The sequence below is a fragment of the Cyprinodon variegatus genome, unplaced genomic scaffold (genome assembly GCF_000732505.1).
Source record: "Cyprinodon variegatus isolate N-32 unplaced genomic scaffold, C_variegatus-1.0 Scaffold97, whole genome shotgun sequence".
Lineage (NCBI taxonomy): Eukaryota > Metazoa > Chordata > Actinopteri > Cyprinodontiformes > Cyprinodontidae > Cyprinodon > Cyprinodon variegatus.
The window spans coordinates 1540476-1552269 of NW_015150550.1; the positions used below are offsets into that span (position 1 = coordinate 1540476).

General features: G+C 38.3%; 1 protein-coding gene across 2 annotated transcripts; it reads left to right on the top strand.

Moving 5' to 3' along the window:
• Window positions 1–2146: 2146 nt before the first annotated feature.
• On the top strand, window positions 2147–10048 carry LOC107084300 (monocarboxylate transporter 13-like). Of its 2 annotated transcripts, none has more exons than XM_015374084.1 (6): window positions 2147–2270; window positions 4585–4845; window positions 6083–6226; window positions 6310–6995; window positions 7128–7368; window positions 9479–10048. In XM_015374084.1, exons 2-6 carry the CDS (start codon window positions 4611–4613, stop codon window positions 9628–9630), a joined length of 1458 nt encoding a protein of 485 aa, XP_015229570.1. In that variant the 5' UTR covers window positions 2147–2270; window positions 4585–4610; the 3' UTR covers window positions 9631–10048. The 2 variants fall into 2 exon arrangements, with proteins under 2 accessions (XP_015229570.1, XP_015229571.1); XM_015374085.1 differs by having other exon boundaries at window positions 2152–2270; window positions 4590–4845.
• Window positions 10049–11794: the final 1746 nt, after the last annotated feature.

The window sequence follows — 11794 nt, forward strand, 5'->3', positions numbered from 1 at the left end:
GTGATTCCCCAACAAAGACCACTGGAGATAAGCATCCCTCATCCCCAAAGACTCTGACGGACAAGCAGGTGTGAAAAATTTATATTTATTTTTTTTATTTTTGTTTTCTCTGTTTTTTCTTGTTATCTTAGCATCTGGACATTTAACAGGGGTTTGTGAAGCTTTGAGTACCACTAATATCTAAATCCAGCTATGCTTCCGGAGATGCATTTCAATAATATCATCATCTCACCTGTTGTCATTTTTGTTATTTATACAAAGCCAGTATTGAATGAGAGACATATTTTTTTTTGTTATATCCTGTTGACCTTCAAACTCTATTATTCTGCCAGTTTTAACTCTGAGTCCTTGTGATGTTAGATTAAATACGAAAACAGCTCGGATTATTGCTTAACTCTTGCTCCAACTCTTGCTCTAGCCTGGTTCTACTGTATGCTGCAATATTCCAAGTCATATGCTCACACATAGGCAGTTTCCTGTGGTGGGTATACGAGTGTGAAAAGGTAACAGCAGCAATATCAGGACTGGATTGCCCTACAGTTTGGGGAGAAATGCCCCATTACAGCATTTTCAACAGGAGCCTGCTTTCATTTCTGTAATAGACACATGGTACACTTGTTTATGAGAGGGAAATGGTTCTGGATGTGAAAACCTGGAGAACATAAAGGTGAAGATTGAGAGACATCAGTGTTTTATATTGGGCTGTTTAGACTTTTTTATATGCTCCTAATGTGCTGACAGTAGTGTGGAATTTAAAGTTGATGTGATCAACTAAGCATAAAAGGAACAATGTGTGACCCAGCAGATGTTCTTTGAAGCTGCTTGCTGACTCAGGTTTAAATCCAAACTTTGCCCAAGCCCTTTGCCCTTGGTCCTCTAAACACAACAACCTTTAGTTACAAAATGCCACTCACCAAACTTTGTCAGCCTGTTCACTGACCTAAGGCACCCCAAAAACAGGAAGTTCATGAGTTGGGTTAATGTCTTGTAAATGAATATAAACTGGCCTTACTAGGTTAATGTTTCAAAACAAGACCCTTATTCCATTTTAAACACCTCCACAGCAACTTTGCTAGCTCAATGTAGCCAAAAAAAGACACAAGAAAGTTGATCCTTTGTGGAAGAATTTGCTGAGCGTCTATCTATCGATCCATCTATCTGAATGTAAGAATGTTGGCTCATCCATATACTTGATGAGAAGAGACATCATTTGTATGGTCTGTTGACATCCAACAAGATGAAAAAGAACTCTATTAGATGTTTAAACATCACAGATCACATCATGATCTGCAACCTTCTCCTTCAGTAGAGCTCAAGTTTTCTTATAGACTGAGGTCAACATCTGTTAAAGGACTTTAAGTAGAATTAATCCCTCTTTCCTGATTACAGCTCCATTTATTCAGCCTTCCGATATATTTCTTTTACGATTCAGCATGTGACAAAGAATGCATAATTGTAACCCTTTTTTCCTGGTTTAAAAACTAAAACTCTGTGGAAGTAATATGACCTCAAACTCTGCTGTAAGTAGTGTTTGACTGATGCAAAGATCAACGTCTATGAACAGTTCATCTTCTGAACTGTATGGGCTTACGTCACAGTTCAGTTTACCATGGTTTACTTCAGATTAGATTGATAAATAGTCAATCCAAGCATTTTACTAGAGTACCACTTAAGCCAGCCTGAGTGCTACCATCTGTATCATTGTTTGAGAAACATGGCTCTAAAGTGTTTTGAATACAGGATAGATCTTCATGCTGAGCTAATCATTTTAGATTACATATTACAGACATAATTTATTTCCTTTTCTATCTTTCTGTTTAATGCTGTAACTTCCCATGTAAAAGGCAACATCAAGAGATCAGGCTCTAATCAGGAGGGGATCTCAAGCTGTTAATTATGACACGATAACATCTCCTTTCAAACCTCCGCCATCCTCTGAGAAAGCAGCAAATTCACCGCTGACATAATCACACACTAGTTTACTGTGAATCCAGCGGTACTTTGGCCTCCATCATGTCGACAGGCTGAGGAATCCTGGGAAAATTGGTTTCAAAGGTCAGACTAGACTCACGTGTTACATCAACTATTTGCACAGCATTTCATTTATCTTATGTGGCTTTTGCTGCCTGTTATGACATGTTGCAGCCTCTGCTGTGTGAAGGACATCGCCACTGTCAGCAGTACAGGACAGGCTGCATTCAGATCACACCAAGCCTGTAGAGCTGGCTGCTGGACTAACATGATGGCTTCTAAGTGAATGAACCCAGGAGGTAAAGTAACGACATGGCTTGTATGCATGTTTGGAAATCAGTTACTAAGATCCGATTTTAGTATGTTTGTTAACGTACAGTAGAAATGCTTAGTTATTGGACATTATTCTGTGCACACAACAAGGTTTTATTTGTTGATCAGTAGTATGTTCTTTTTGTGTGCACAGAAGCACACTGACATAAATCTGATTATTTAACTCTCCGTTTGATGTCTGTTTTTTAAATTGGCAAATGAGAAACTTCATCATATTCATTTTCTTACCCTTAATAAAATGAAAATCTCTTTACATTTCTAAAGGGCCTCTTTCTTACTGTAAAGCCTGTTGAGCCATTAAGCTTAAATAAAGACATTTTTGGCTTTACAATGATCTTTCACACTGTGGCAGCCATGCTGCATTTCTGATACCAGTGATTTGACCATGGCTGTAAATAGGTTGTTAATAGTAGAGCGTACAGTAAGCAGAGTTGACAAAGTTTCATGCTTTACAACTGATACACCCATGCACATGAAAAAAAATATCTTCACATATTAAGATAAGGGTGGTTTACAGTAGTTTAATGATTCAATTTTATTGAAATAGCACTAACTCACAGCACTTCATCTTGTGACACTTCACAGAGTTAAATCAATCAACTCATTAGACAAATTCATTATAAAGTTTTCGTTCTTAGGACAACCAGTAGATTGCTCTGAAACGTTGACATAATCACTCCTCCTGGGTGAGCATGCGGTGCCAGTAGACAGTACCTTGCATTGTGTCATTGAGTTTGCAGTAAGCCCTTTTATCAAGCATTAATTTATTGACAAAGGAGAAGAGATTTCCCCTTTAACAGAAAAAAACCTCCAGCAGAATCAGAACAAGGCTCAGTTAGAACAACATTCTACTACAACCAAAAATATGTGTTTGAACAAACAGAGCGGAGACATAAAAGGAACGTGGAAGCAATGATCCGGGAATACTTTCTATTTGAAAAAAAAAAAAAAAAACATTTGCTCCACTAGTAGCAATTAAAATCAAATATTAAAGAGAGCAAATACACCCTGACGATGTGTTCAGTTTAGATCTCAACCTTTGTGAAAAGGCTGGATTCCTGGAATCTTCTACAAATTATATAGAATCCACCTGAGCTATGGATCTCTACAGCTCCTCCAGAGTTACCATGATTCTCTTTGCTACTTCTCTGATTAATGCTCCCATTCAACTTTTCAGTCTAGATGGACATCCACTCTTGGTAGGATTACAGGTTCTCTGACCCCCCTCTATGTAAAGATGATGGATTAAGCAGAGCTTTGGGAGATTTTCAAACCTTGGAGTTTTGTTTTAACACCTGACCCTTCTTTAAACTTTCTCCCTGATTACCTCTTGCTGTCCTTTTCTTTGCGATTCTGGTTACTGTCATTATTTTCTTTTATTTTGTGTGGTACAATGTAAAAAGTCACAAACTGTGTATATTTAAATTTATACAATGTCTACAGTTTCAATGTTACAAAGTTTTCAAAGTGCTCCCTCGGTAAATGAGTTTTTAATCGGGCCACTGGGGAAGTTTTTAGTTTAAACATGAAGATATTTCTGAAACAAACAGCTCTTTGTTGCACCCTAAACATACCATCAACCGCACCTTTTTATGCCAGTATCAGGGAAACCCATTCAGATAGCTCACACAGTTTGGGGAGAATTTGTCCTCATGTCTGCAGGAGTTTTTCTGTTTGTTTGTTTTTTCAAATAGCCAGAAAACACTAGAATCTATTTCAAAATATGGAAAAATCTTTAATCGTTTAGTTGATCTTGTGTACAATGTTTATACAAAATGGAACTCTAAATGAAAGGTTTTTAATACATTTCTAGTACCGGTATATTCCACTTGTATGTAAAAAAAAAAACAAGTATCTTTATGAAAAAAAAAGAAGTGAAATTTAACTTATGGTCATAAGTCCTCACACTCCATGTTGCATTTATAAATAACACCCTTGGTAAGTTTCCACGCTGAACCCATTAGACCTAGTTGGCATAGTCTGGTATTCTGCAGCCTGCCTTGTTGGATAAGGTGTCCTCTTTCTTTTGGCTAGTGAGTGTGGTTGTCAGATATCCCTGCTAATGGCCTTTCTCACTCTCTGTTTGTGAGCTAGGAAGAGCTAACCCTCAAAGTTTGCAAGGAACTATCCTCTAAACACACATGGCAACCTTCAAAACAAATAGAATGGGGCCAGGAGTATGGCAGGAGAAGGATTGTGTCTGACTAGATTAAGATTTATTGACTGTTGCACAAAATATTTTTTAAATTTCTCTTTTCTATCTTTCTTTATTTGTCAAAGTATAGTGGAAACTATTGCTGGTCAACATGGACCCTCCAGAGAAGCCCCAGAAGACGCAGGAATCCATAGAGCTGCCTGTTGCCCCAGATGGAGGCTACTCCTGGTTTATCCTGGTCTCCTGCTTCTTCGTGTTCGGCCTGACCTTTGGTGTGGTTAAGTCCTTCGGTGTGTTTTATGTTGAGATCCATCAGTACTTTGAAACCACAGCAGCAGGGACCTCATGGATCACCTCTATCACAGTGGCCACGATTCACATTGCAGGTAACAATCCACCAACCTCTGGTTTTCCTTCTAGAGGGCTTTTTAAAAATAAACATAAAAAATTAGAGAACAATGTCTCTTTAAACATGCTTGGACAGGAGGGGCAAAAAACGAAATATGTGACTGCTTGGGGCCCCAGGCAGCTAAGGGGCCCCCAAAAAGATGTGTTTGTTTTTGTTTTTTTTTACAATTATTATATATAAATATGATAACAAAATACAGTTTTGTGATTCACTAATGCATCTCTTACATCAACACATTTTTACCATTTAGAAATCTTTGTATTGGGCCAGATTGATACTCAGACAAGGAAGGAGCTGTTTAAACATCCCTGAGATAAACTTAGATAAGACAGATTTATTTATCTTAGAAAACAAAGCTAAGTTTGATTTTATTATGTCTGTTTTTACAGTGTATTATTTATCAAAGCTTTTTCACTTGTTTGCTGTTCTTGCTCTATGGGTTATTTTTGCACATTGCTATTGCTGTTGGAATCAAAAAGTAATAAACAAATACCTTTACTGTGAATAAATTTCATACCAGTAAAAAAATAGGAGTCAGTAAACATCACTGCCAGGGCTGCAATGAGTTTACAGTAGGTGTTTGAATGATCTGATCATCAGACAGTTGCTTGCAGCAAGTGATATTATTGACAAAAATAGAAAGCCTAAAAATCCAATTTTGTTTGGGGCCCCATTGATGCTTTGGTCAGCTCTTTTTAGTAAACGTGTGTTTCAGTTCTTCAGCCCCATAGATTTTTGTACATTCTAAAATATTCCAAACACAAACATTATTTTTATTTACAGGGGTTTATGTGACAGACCTAACAAAATGTAGGGAATACCATGGCATGAGTTCCAAAGAAATAAAAAAAACAACAATACACTGGACTTTTTGCACTGTTTCCAAGTTTGAAAACGTTTCGCTTCCCATTTAAGAAGGTTTTTCAATTCAAAATGTCAGGAATAGCGTTGAGTTTGAGGCTTTATACAGTAGCCCTACAAGGCCTTGTTTTTCTAAATTAAAATGGACGAACAGGTCCACCCCTTTGGAATGGGGGTCATTTGGTATTGTTTTGTTAACCTGCAATGCCCCATACCTTCATTAGTATTCAGCCCCCCCTATTACCCACTTTATAACATATTTTTCTATATGTTCAATGCAGGGATCTTTCAATGTAAATGTTTGCTTTGACAGGATGATGGCATGTTTCTCTGTGTTGTGTGTTTCCATTCAGCCCCGATAGCCTCTGCTCTGAGTGCACGATTCAGTCATCGCTCTGTGGTCTTCATGGGTGGGCTCATATGCAGTGCAGCAGTTGGGTTGGGATCCTTAGCCCGTAACCTGACTGAACTCTACATCACTGTTGGTTTTCTAAATGGTGAGTGAATTAAGCAAATCTAACAGTAAGAAAAAAAAACAACAAAGAATGGGTTTTACTTTTAATCTGTTTGTTTGTGGCAGGTTTCGGCTATGCGTTAACCTGGACCCCAACAGTAACCATGCTGGGAATGTACTTTGAGAAGAGGCGTCCCATGGCAAACGCCTTGGCAAGTGCTGGAGAATGCATTCTTACCTTCAGCCTCACCCCTCTGTTCCAGCTGTTGATCGACAGTTTCTCTTGGCGGGGAGCTTTGCTAATCCTGGGGGGACTGCAACTCCACCTGTGTGTTTGTGGTATGCTGCTCAGGCCTCTGAGAACTTTAAGACACGCTCATAAGGTCAGAGAGGAGGAGGGAAGCCCCCTAAAGAAGGGCTTGGATGAAACCAAGCTTAACTTTCGAGTAGAAAGTGAACTTAACATAATGGAAATGTCTGATCAGGAAACTATCAATGTTGAAGTTCCTGATGAGACGTCTAGTTTGACCAAAAACTCTACAAGGAATCCAAAAAGCTGCAAACTAAGGACTGGAATTCAAAACTATGTGGATTACACGCTCATCACAAATGGCAGGTTCATGGTTTACTCCATGTTCGGGGTGTTTGCTGCACTGGGGTTCTTCGCTCCATCTCTGTTCCTGGTTCCATATGCCCGCAGTAAAGGCATCAAAGAATACCAGGCAGCTGCCCTCATGTCCATCTCTGCAGTGTTGGACCTCTTTGGACGAGTGTTCTTCGGTTGGGTGGCAAACCTGAGACTCATTAAGACGGTATGTTTGCCCTTATGGTACTACACTACACACACAGAAACAGAGTAAATCTGTCAGATGGTACTGATTTTCACAGTAGTGTATATATGTTTTTATATTATTTAATGTTTCTATTCTGTCTACTCTGACCAGGTCCAGCAGCTGACGGTGACAGTGATTCTGCTCGGTACCGTTTTACTCCTATGTCCTCTGGCGTCAACTTTCTCACAGCTGGTTGCTTTCAGTGCCGCTCACGGCCTGGTTTATGGCGCCACAGTCGCCATCCACATCACGGTGCTGCCTGAGATTGTAGGGGTGGAAAAACTTGGAAGTGCTCTGGGGTTTTTCATGCTCATACGCAGCAGCGGAGGCCTGCTTGGACCACCAATTGCTGGTAAGCTGTAATAGTTAACATGTCTGGGTGTTGTCTGCTGTTCTTTTCATATGACCGTTTGTCAACATATCAAATCCTGCACAGTGCATGTGCCTGTACATGGATACCGGTTCTGGATCACCGTAACTCCAACATATTTTACATGCTTAATTTTAAGTCCAGTTAATGGGAAAAGGGCATCATTACAGTCTTTCCATCCATCTACAACTAATAATTCAACTATTCACAGTTCAAGCATATTTATATGCAAATTTATCAGTTTTATATTTTTAAGTTATTCCTGTTTATATGTTTTGAGAGCTGCTTGTCTTTTCTACCATCAGAGACACAACTCTTAGTTGAATTAAAATAACTTTATCTAAATCTAAATGGATATAAATAATTTTGCCTCAGCTGTATCTTTGCATTTTTTTCAAAAACAGATGTTTTATATAATATCTCAATTATTCTGATAACTTAGGAAAGAAAAGGTTTTGAATGTCTGTGTGTGTTTTTGGGTGGTGGTGGGGGAACTCGATCCTTACACAGCTCTGATATGCAGTAGCAACTTTCAATTCATGATCTTGTCAAATATCCAGATCCAGATCCTAGTTTTAAATCATCAAAAGCTGCTATTCTAATTTCACGGCTGTTGGTTTTATAAAGATCCCTTCAAGCTGCTAAATGAATTTTCTTTCCAACTGACTTTTTTCTTCAGAGGCTCTTTTTATATTCTGCTTCATACAGTTTGCTGAAACAGCTAAGATCTTATGGTTTCAGACAACATCAGAGACAAAAAGGCAAATCCATTCCTTTATTTGAAAAAAAATTTTTTTTTTTTTTTTGAAAACTTGCAAAAATGTGAAGCAGAAACAATTGGATAATATGAAATGTGATGTAAAACAACATTAAGTTGTTTTGATGTTATAAAAAGGGAGCGTATATTGAAGCAAATATGTCTACAAAGCCTTGATGTTTAGACTAAATATAGTCTAAACATAATAGAGTCAATGATTTTAAATTTTACTTGTTTTAAATATATCAAGTGTATATTTTCAAGGAAAATAGTTTTTTTTATCAACTATATGTACACACACTTCTCCTTCCTATGAGTCCTGCCTAAAGGACTAGAAACTATTTGAACATTGTTAAAGAAGCACCCTGATGCACGATCCTAAAAAAACTAAAATAAACAAAATACCGGTAAGAAAAATAGTTAGAGCCTGTTTTAAACAGGCATTCCTGCAAACATACTTCTATCTCAGGTCCCATCCAGATTGGAGTACTCTAGCGTGGGAAATTACACAACTCTTACATTTTTCATTTGCATGGTTAATGTGATATGACGTATGGATTTCTGAGAAGGCTGAGCAAAAATCAGGGAATGACAGTAATTTGAGCTCCTGAAATGTGACTGTGGGACACACACTACAGGATTCACCAACTGGCAGAGGATCCATGTTTCCCTCTGCTAGTTAGAAACTGCTGCAGGGGTATGTGATCATTATGAGTCAGATCAGAAATACAGGAGATGATGACAACCTTTCAGCAGCACATTACACACTGGAGGAACATAATGATTTAAAATTGCACTTTGCAACAGGCACCTGCTCTGTAATCATAGGTTCCAAAATGATCAGTTTAGTACAGTGGATATAAGATAAACTTATTTCATAGGATGATTTAAATTTTTTTTTTTTTTTATGCATCTTTATTTTAAGATTTATTATCATAGTTTTACATTTTAGGTTTCTCTGCATGGTTGGAGATTTTTTTCATTTGGGTTAAAACTAATCTGATCATAAAGGCTAGAACCTATTTTTCAACTTTGCCTGACACAGAAGTTATTTCTAACTTATTCACTAATATTTTACAGGACTTCTTTTACTTTAAAGGCATGCTATCAAACCAGTTTAAAACTTTTATGAAGCTGATGTTGCCTGATTTTCATTCCTCTTAATCATTGAATGGTCTCTTCCTGCTTATTTGTAATAATATGCAGTGGGTATATATAGCTTTATTTTGGACAGTCAGGGTGCATTGAAGGTTTACATTAAAAATACAGTAAATTCTTGTTAATTACTTCATACAATAAAGTCTTTATAATCAAACTTTCCCACTTTCTCTTTAGGTTTCTTCATTGACAAGATGGATAATTATGGCACAGGCTTCCTGATGTCTGGAGTGGCTCTCATTGTCTCTGCGCTGTTCCTTCTAATTCTCCATCAGATGAGCAGACGGGATCAGGGAACAGTCACAGCTACAAACAATGATCAGAAATAGAAAAGACTGAGTCAAAGTGTCCCTGCAGAAGGAAAATAGCCAGCTATGATAAAAACACTGTCTGTGGTTCATACTGTGTGTTCAGATCCAACCTGAATCCAAGTATCATCCAGTGTAAGGGTACGAGAGGTTAGAGCTTAGTGAATTAGGTCATGTAAAACATAATCTGCAGGATCATCTCTGTATTATCAGTTTTGAAATATGAATCGGGAGAATGCATTACAGTGTTGTTATAATAAAATAATCAACCAAACACAAACCTTACTTTTCTGTAAAAGGATTAAAAGAATGGTTTCTTAAAGTAAATTCTAATTTCATCCTTGTTTCTCTGTCAGTAGTTTTGTAAACAAACCTCCTTGCTTGTCTTGTAGAACTGAACTTACCTGAAGCTGTTTTATGAAGAAGAGTCATTGTTTGTTTATTGCTCATTTTATTAAAATGATACCATTTTTCTAAATGTGGTATTTTCTTTGTGGCTTCATGTCTAGTACAAAGTATAAACGGTGGCTTACTTAAGTCTAAAACTTGTATCTGGCTCCATCTAGTGTAAGCCTGCTGGTATTGCAGCATTTATGAATACAACATTGGAATTACTCAATTAACCATGTTAGCCGTGAGTCAGAATATTTTTAAGGCATTATATAGAGCCAATTCAAATCAGATACAGTGGTTAAAAGTTTTGTGCCAAAGAAAACTGAGCTTTAGGCATCCCAAGTCTCCCGGAAGTTCCGGGATCCTCCCTGATATAGATAGTTACGGATGCCCGCGAGTCGGATAAATTATCCCGGATTATAGACTATGTGAGGTGGTGTATTTTTAATGCGAGTGAGAGAGGGCAGGTAATACAATAATTCATGCATCATGTGCGGATTAGAAAGAATGCGATTGCGCAGACACAACAAGAGAGAGCGGGTGTGAGGAGGAGGTTACTGTGAAATCTGTGCAGCGTATCTGTGCAAAGCGATGCTCTGATCAACCAGCGCTCCAGGCGACTGGTTGTCAGAGAGCTGATTGGATTAGTCGGAAAAATAAGCCAATAAGTTTCAGTTTACTCTTTACAGTCACCTCATTTTACAGTAGGATATACTAAAGTTTATCCAAGTCCATGATGGAGTGTGCATGTATGGGGCATGGTGTGGCCAGGGGCGTCAGCTGACCCAATACTATACAGAGGTACAATGGGGCACCTCATAAAATGTGAGCGCAAAGCATGCGAGCAAAAAAAATTTCGGGCAATTATTTATTTTAAAACCCCAGTCGGCCAGAGCAGAAGGCCGCTCACACTGAGCCTGGTTCTGCTGGAGGTTTCTTCCTGTTGGGCACAGCGGAAGCGTACTGGGCCCATAACCCAGAGGTGAGTGCTCTGAAACCACCCTCTGCTATAAACTGGCATTTACTGTCAATCTCTTATGCCAGGTTTGGGCCTTTCTCATTACATATGTCTCGACTGCAATGTCCTACCATCGCCAATACTCCTAATCAACTTTTCAAACTACTTGTAATGTAAGAGGAGAAAATGCGATGTTTTAAAGAGATCAGTACTGGAATGCGTTAAAATTCTGCTTTTAAAGAAATCCCTCTCCTGTAACTCCCAGTCTTTTAGAAATTTTACAGAACTTTCAAAAATGTACTGTTCAGAACGATGCCAGAAGCCAGATTTTGTTGGTTCAAATAACCGTTGGGGTGGATGCAAGTAGAGTGGTGCTGTCAGTTTCAGGCTAATAACACCTGTTTAGATCTGATGTAAACAAGCATCTTTCAATGAACCAGGCAAAAAAATCACAGTAATGACAACTTATCGTTACGGGTTCCAAACTCCATGTGAATTGAGCTGTGCAGAAAGGACCTTCCCAAAAAGTTTAAAAGTGTGGAACTTATCCCTTCACTAGTTTTGAACCATGAAGCCCCTTCAAGAGAAGGTAAAGGTTTTCAAACGGCAAAACTCGATTGCAGTAGATCATTTTAGGTGTTTTTGGAGTCAGCAAGTCCTGCATGCCACTTGCATCAATCGCCAATGAGGGGATTTTTGAACTTTGAATCCCCTTCAAGAGAAGGTAAAGGTTTTCAAACGGCAAAACTCGATTGCAGTAGATCATTTTAGATGTTTTTGGAGTCTGCAAGTCCTGCATGTCACTTGCATCAATCACGAATGAGGGGATTTTTG

What these genes read in the sequence shown, in the direction of transcription:
- LOC107084300 (XM_015374084.1), top strand. Translation starts at nt 4,611, where the DNA reads ATGGACCCTCCAGAGAAGCCCCAGAAGACGCAGGAATCCATAGAGCTG. An exon ending in GGCCACGATTCACATTGCAG is followed by an intron (nt 4,846 to 6,082) that starts GTAACAATCCAC and finishes GTTTCCATTCAG; the next exon opens with CCCCGATAGCCTCTGCTCTG. An exon ending in ACCTGAGACTCATTAAGACG is followed by an intron (nt 6,996 to 7,127) that starts GTATGTTTGCCC and finishes TACTCTGACCAG; the next exon opens with GTCCAGCAGCTGACGGTGAC.